Here is a 7,097-nt window from a genome sequence, read left to right as displayed (position 1 = left end):
AATAGGAACACATGATGCTCTAAAATTTGTATACACTTTTCTGCATTGATGGAGCTTTTCCAGATGTGAAGTTTGCCCATGCCATAAACACTAATGCACCCCCATATCATCAGAGAGGCAGGCTTTTGAACTGTGTGCTGATAACAGGCTGGATGGTCCTTCCCTCTTTAGTATGGAGAACATTTGGTTTGTGGTTTCCAAACATTAATTTAAAATTTAGATATGTCTGACCACAGAACAGTTTGCCATTTTGCCTTAGTCCATTTTAAATGAGCTTTGGCCCAGAGGACCTGGTGGTGTTTGTGGATGGTGTTCACATATGGGTCCTTTTTTATGTTTGAGCTTTAATCTGCATTTGTGGAAGACATGATGAACTCTGTTTAAAGACAGTGATGCAGTGATGTTGCAAAAGAGCTCCATATATATTTTTTTTAAGTTCTCAAATATTATTCAAGGGATGATGAATTCTAGGTATAATGATTTAGTTGATTGTGATTTTAACCAGTCAAAACACATTCTTCCCCCTGAACATTTTCCGTTTTGATCTGACAGATAAAGCATTTTATCACTTTATAACTCCTCCTCTGCCAGACACTCACACCTCAGAGAGCTGATATTGTGTGGCAGGTTAAGTCAGTCGAGAAACAATTTTATTGTGTGAAATTCTTCACATCCACGAGGACCAAAGCCAGCCACGCTTTTAACGTCTTGTAACAATATGATTTCTTATTCACCAATTTTACGGCACACATTTGTTTGCAGTCTATCTAACAACAACATAACATGTGCCCTGACTACTAAATTTTGCTAAGCTTGCTAGAAAATTTTAATCACAGGAAAAAAAGTACATTGCATTAAAATTATTAAGAGAAAATGTGTATAAAACAGTAGAAGCTGTCCTAATAGTGTTCAACGTTCAGTAAATGATGTTTAAACCCAAATCTCGGTGTGACTTTAATCATATTCTGGTAATTAATCACCTCTTCCCCCAACAAATATCAGCTCATTTACGCTTAATTGGAATGACAGTTACTCTCTCTGCTGCCTTTATTAATGTCCTCTCTATAAAAGTATGTAATCAAGTTTAAAGGTTTACTAAATTATTAAAATCTCCACTGTCTTTGTATTGACAGCTCATGTTGGGTAATGTACACTTATTTCATTAAAGTGGGATTTTCAGTTTAACTTTAAGATATATTTTTCTAAACATAAACATTTGATTGAAAATAATTTGCTTAATTTTACTTAAAAAAAGATCATTTTACAATATATTGTTGTTTTAATAAAGTTTGCTCCAAATAAGTTTCTAGCACAGCAATGCTTTTTTTTTTGTGCTGGGGGATCCGTTTTTCTTCTCAGTTCTCATTTCAGACAATAGAGACAATTACCTATGACAAAAAAAAGGTATAACATATTTATTCCTGCTTCCAATGGAAAAGAATTTTGTTTAAACAAATGTGCACCTCTTGAACTAAATTTAATCATCTTTATGTCCCAACTGAGTTAATCGTTAACACCTTAATACTTTCTGAAAAGTGAAGTTTTACTCCTCACATTTATGACATTCTTAAATAAAACTAATGCCTAAAAAAGCTCTCTTTCCAACAAAAATCTGCTATTTTATACTTATAACAAAAGACTTTTTTTGTCAACAGAATCAATCAGTTTTTATAGTATAATTATTTCTGCTTTTTACTTTTTAGGTTTGTATGTTTTATGTAGCCCCTTGATGTTTCTTTTCAAGGTTTTGCCTTTGGGAAACCCACTCAAATCCCTGAAGGCTGTATATTGTGTTTATGATTTTAACCTGCTGACACCTGACAAGCCAAACAGAAATAGTCCTTCAAACTGTAAATACACCAGACTCTAGGCTGTGAGAACATTATATTTACTCACACTCTACCAAATACATAAATAAATTTGTTTTCTGTCTTTAACTATGTAGAGCTGATGACGCCACATGTTACAGCTTGTCCCTGACAGCTCTCAACTGAAATTTTTTTAGTATTTTTTATCTTGCTTATTTCTCTGTTATGTTTTGTTTTGTCTTTTTTTTATTTATGCAGTATACCTGGCTAACTCCAGTTTTGTATGTTTATTATGTTCTGCCTATTCTCGCATTGTTCCTTGTTACAAATAAAGTTTAGGAAAAAAAAAAAGAAAAAAACTTGTCCCTAACAACAGCAGCCAATCAGCTCCCAGCTCATGCCCTCTTCGTTGTTGATTGGCTGAGACCCGGAGGAAGAGGCTGTCGGGATAGCAAAGATGTCCGCGGTCATTTGAAAACCAATTTCACATTTTGCCAATCCAACAGACTCGTTTTTATGTTAGCACGGGTGACGACGTTGTGCTCAAGCAAGCCTTTCAAAAAGGAAAGACGAGGACTCCGCGACAAGAGCCAGACTATTCCTTATTATCAGGTCAGCGGATAAATATCTCCCTACAAACTCAAAGCTAACCGAAGCTAACGTTAGCCTAAACGCTAATCGAGTCACTGACAGCAATGGTTTTCTATGGAGTTAGTTTTTGGAGTTAGCCTTAGCATGCTAATTCTTGATTACCTTCCGACATCAAACTGCCTATTTAAAGCTATATTTATTTATTTTTAATTCTCCCGTCTTACTTGTTAGTCAGAACGGACTTGTCACTTGAGAAAATATCGTTTGATTCTAACCCTAATGAAAAAAAAGAAAAGATGCCTTCATGCAACCGTATCTCTAATCTATTACTGTGGGTGGCAGTTATATTTAAGCTTTATTTATTTGCCTTGAGTTACAGTCCGCAGTTAGTTTGTCATTAACGTATTTACAAAATAGTTTTAGCCACATTTGTGGTTATTCAATTTGAAGTCATGCTATTTTTATTACTGATATGATTGAAATATCTTTGACACATTTTAAGAATGTCAACATATTCGACATATCAGTGTTAACATTAATGACTCCTGTTAGTTGAGATAAACCTTTTAACAGTCGTGTAATCACTATTCAAACTCGTGTTTTAAATTTAAGAAAATAGTTTTAATTTCACTACATCTAAATTAAATGATATCCCTGCGAGTAAAAAGAACAGTGTTGTAAAGCATGCTATGCAATTTTACAAGTTTATTAATTTAAATGCAGTCATTGGTGGATTGTAATGTTGTAGTCACCTTTTGCTTGATGTAACAGTGCCTTATGATTCTTTAAATCTGGTAAAACCAGTAATTTATAAGTATATTTGATTATTTGTCCTATTTTTTTTATTTACATCTATCACTCATTCCAGAAATAATGCTGAAATCTGGAACTCATGTCGGAAGTCGTGTATGAAGAAACAGCTACGATGATTGCCGCAGGGGAATTGCAGTCGTTTGTCCCATTTGGCCGCGAGCACTGCAGGAACCATCCAAATGCCTTCAACCTGCAGCTTCGAGAGCTCCAACCAGCCTCCGAGCTCTGGTCATCAGATGGTGCCGCTGGCCTGGTAGGGTCCCTGCAGGAAGTCAGTCTGCAGGAGAGAGAGAGGGTGAGATTGGACAGCTATTATATGTTAATTTTGTTGTGTGAATTTTTCATTTAATTAATTGCTTTGTTTAGTGGCTTTTTGGTCCATCCTAATAGATGTATTTTAAACGTCAGGAATGGTGGCAGCTTAGGAAGGGCTGCATGGGAGTCAAAGAGGATGAGGTCGAGTTTGAAGAAGAACTTTATACTGCAGGAAACATGGTTGTTTGGAGTCAAGGCAGCCGCACACAAGCCTCTAGTGTGTACAAGGCTTTCACTGTTGACAGTCCAGTGCAGCAGGTTGGTTATTACTTGTGTCTTGATTACTGTTATAAAAGCCTCCTTTTCTAAGACAAATTAGAAAGCCAGTGTTGGTTTTTGTTTAAGAAATACTCAATTTAGTTTCACCATAATGAATCATTTAGATGGCAGATAAGATGTCAGTTTTCTGATTTAAGTCTTCTTGAAGTTGACACTATATTTTACTTTCTGCAGGCATTGTGGTGTAACTTTGCTGTTCCTCAAAACAAGAATGATGGTACAGTATCATAAAAGCATCATTTAAGTTTTATTGATAACATTATTATTATAATTAAGGTTTTATTAAAGCAGAATTGCTGTTGGGGAGTATTGTATTCTGTAAAAACAATTACATGCATCTTAATTGTTGTTCTTGCAGAGGAGGAAGTTGAGCAGACAGTTTGTATTGTCCAGAGCAGCTGTATCAACGTACACACTGTGACTGGAAAAGATTTTATCTCACCACTACCTTTCCAGGTGAGGGAAAAGTGACTCACTGGTGAATTATTTTTATGTTCACACAACGAGACCGGTCAGTGTATCTGCCAACTATAAAAAAGATTCCTCAGTCTTGGTGTAACATCATTTATTCTTTTATTTTTCCCATTGTTATTCTTGTCTCTTGTTTTTTTCGTTAGGTCTCAGATGTCTGGGTGACAAAGTTTGGACTTTTGTTGGAACGGAAAAATTCAGCAAATGACACGCAACTTAATCTGCCTGGGTAAAAAGCTCAAGTCAAAATCCTAAATATGTTTAGATTTATCCATACATGCACCTGATTAGTGACACAAAAGCACAAATGGGTGTGAACAGAAACGCACACTCCATTGTGTATAGCCGATTCATGAAGATTAAGATTTTTTTCTTTACAGGGAGCTTATGCCCACAGTATTCAGTATGCTGCATCCTCTAGGTGAGATTGCACCGGTTGTGTCCAAACCTTCAGGTATAGCACACAAACAATCTCACACAAATTTACTGAGTGCCTCCTGACTCCCTTCTGAGTGATTGTTGGTCCTTTTTTTCCCCCCACTTTTTCTTAATAATTTTGTAGGCCTGTTTGAAGGGTCCCATGTGCAGTATATGTCTGACTCCACCATGAAAATAGTGTTCACCTGCTGCCAGCCTTCTATAGTTGTATCATATGACACTGTACAAGGAACACACACTGTGTGGGCCCTACGCAAAGTAACACAAGATGTAAGTGACCTTATACACATGCATAAAAGCAAAATTTTCCTGTGCCTTCTCTAACCATGAGCCCTTGTTTTAGGAGCGTTCCACAGTGTTGAGGTGTCCGACAGAGCCAGTTGGGACACCGCTGGGTCTGATGGCTTCGAGCTTTCCAACGTCTCATTTGCGTAATATTTCTCACCTTGACTCCCCTGTTGGAAGTGGAACAACTGTTCTCGGTTTCGGATCTGGAACAAGGTACAGAAATCATAGTAACAGCGCTGCTTGCAAAGGCTCTAGAGTTGTTATGTTTAAGAGAAAACTGTCAAGTTTGTTTCCGCCATTATTTATGGCTGAAAATCCATAAATATTTTGAATATTTACTGACAAACATTTCTTTATTTGTGACTTTCAAAGCATTTCTGATCCCACTGTTGTCCTATTCTTTCTTTTGTGTTCTTCCTTTAGTTGTGCTCCTGGCTCCCCTCTGCACTACCCTGCTTTGCGAAGTCAACAAAGCAGGATCATGACATCCTCACCAGGAGTCCACTCTCGAGTTCATTCCCCAAGTATATCCAACATGGCTGCTCTAAGGTGAATTAACCTCACATTGCAGCTTGTGCAACTAAAGTTCAGAACAGGTGATGGGCAAAGGAACACTTCGATGATCTCAGGAAATGTTAGTGTTTTGTGTACAGGTGAACATGTGCACATAAAAGGATGGACACTTGACCATAAAACTATATTATAAAAAGGGTAATTATTGTATATCTGGCAACACTACTGCTAGGATTTCAGTGAGGCATGCATGTAAACGGTTACATCCAAAATGGTGAATACAGGCACGTTTGTTTGGACTTACAGTGAGGTTGGGTTGCTGCTACGTGTTGAGAAGAGTGAGTAACATAAACAGCACTTGGCTATTTGCTGTTATTGTTTATCTCATTGTGCATGTGCAGAACAGCTGTTGAATGTAGCCGTCTGTGGTGCGCATTCAGGATTTCACTCATTACGGCTTCCTTTGAAATGCAAACACAAGTGTCTGAAAATCTCCGCTCTGAGACCTGGGTTTAGAAAGCTTTGGCTTCAGAGGATACAAGCGCTATTGTTGTGTATACGAACGGCTACAGATTGATACTAAATGGTAGTGTAAACAGCCCCTCTGTATCATCAATGGTAATTAAAAACTTTATTTCACCTGTTCCTTTTTCCTTCTATCCCAGCCGTGCCCACTCTCCAGGCATGGCAGCTCCATCCTTTTCAGGTGCATCTCGTTTCAACACGTCCTTCCACAGCCTGTCCCCCAGGGGGCACCATGGTTTGTTACCCTTAACCAACAGTACGATCAACGAATCGATGATTACGCCAGACAGGGAGCCCATCGTACCTGACCTCTGTGTGGAGCAGCTGTGGAGTGAGACTGTCATGGCTGGCTGTCACAGGTAATAACCAGCAAAGAGCCATGTTGAAAACAGACACAGACATGCAGACTTGACTCATTTAGAGCAATGACAGTTATTGGATGGATTAGTGATATTTGTGTTTTAATATAAAGACATCGTTCTTCTTCTAATTGATAGTTTTTATTAGATTTTCAGTAATGTGAGACTACTTAGGTAGGAAATTTATAAATGTTTTCTTCTGATTTTGTATGGCAGATAACCTTTATGAGAAAAAGTGGCATAAATGAAAAGGTTATCATAATATTGTGTCAAGCTATACTTTAATCTTTTGATTTTTTCCCCACATGGTAAGAGAATTGTGACCAAATTTTCTATGTTTAAAATTATTTACTAGTTTCTTGTAGCAATAATAAATGTGAAATAATTTGTCAAAAATAAGAAGTGTATTCCAAACAAAAGAGAAAAAATAAGTGTTTATGGGATAATTAAATTCATTTTAGAAACAGGGGTCCACCAGCCATAGTGGCATTAATTATCCAACAACAACCAGTTAATTTACCAACAAGTCTTTAACTGTGTTTATTCCTCTCACCATGGACAACAAGTCCTGTGAATTTGGAGACATTTGTTCTTTTTTTGCAAAAGTTACCAGGGGGGAACCAAATATTTCAGTCGTCTGAAATAATCGGTTCCCCCTCTAAAACACAGGACAAAAATAATTTACCAACAACTCCTT

At 37.2% G+C, this 7,097-nt stretch overlaps 1 protein-coding gene across 2 annotated transcripts in view; it reads left to right on the top strand.

Moving 5' to 3' along the window:
* The first annotated feature begins 2,241 nt into the window (after positions 1 to 2,241).
* Positions 2,242 to 7,097, top strand: part of anapc1 (anaphase promoting complex subunit 1) — a 38,640-nt gene continuing 33,784 nt past the window's right edge. For both annotated transcript variants that reach the window (XM_017432563.3, XM_017432557.3), the window contains exons 1-11: positions 2,242 to 2,420; positions 3,268 to 3,507; positions 3,621 to 3,785; positions 3,981 to 4,023; positions 4,165 to 4,262; positions 4,424 to 4,506; positions 4,658 to 4,731; positions 4,840 to 4,985; positions 5,059 to 5,216; positions 5,427 to 5,552; positions 6,182 to 6,400. In XM_017432563.3, the coding sequence (XP_017288052.1) occupies positions 3,292 to 3,507; positions 3,621 to 3,785; positions 3,981 to 4,023; positions 4,165 to 4,262; positions 4,424 to 4,506; positions 4,658 to 4,731; positions 4,840 to 4,985; positions 5,059 to 5,216; positions 5,427 to 5,552; positions 6,182 to 6,400 (1,328 nt within the window). In that variant the 5' untranslated portion in view covers positions 2,242 to 2,420; positions 3,268 to 3,291. The remainder of the gene's footprint in view (positions 2,421 to 3,267; positions 3,508 to 3,620; positions 3,786 to 3,980; positions 4,024 to 4,164; positions 4,263 to 4,423; positions 4,507 to 4,657; positions 4,732 to 4,839; positions 4,986 to 5,058; positions 5,217 to 5,426; positions 5,553 to 6,181; positions 6,401 to 7,097) is intronic.

Source organism: Kryptolebias marmoratus, linkage group LG22 (genome assembly GCF_001649575.2).
Source record: "Kryptolebias marmoratus isolate JLee-2015 linkage group LG22, ASM164957v2, whole genome shotgun sequence".
NCBI classification, from domain to species: domain Eukaryota; kingdom Metazoa; phylum Chordata; class Actinopteri; order Cyprinodontiformes; family Rivulidae; genus Kryptolebias; species Kryptolebias marmoratus.
This window is presented reverse-complemented; position numbering and strand designations above follow the sequence as displayed.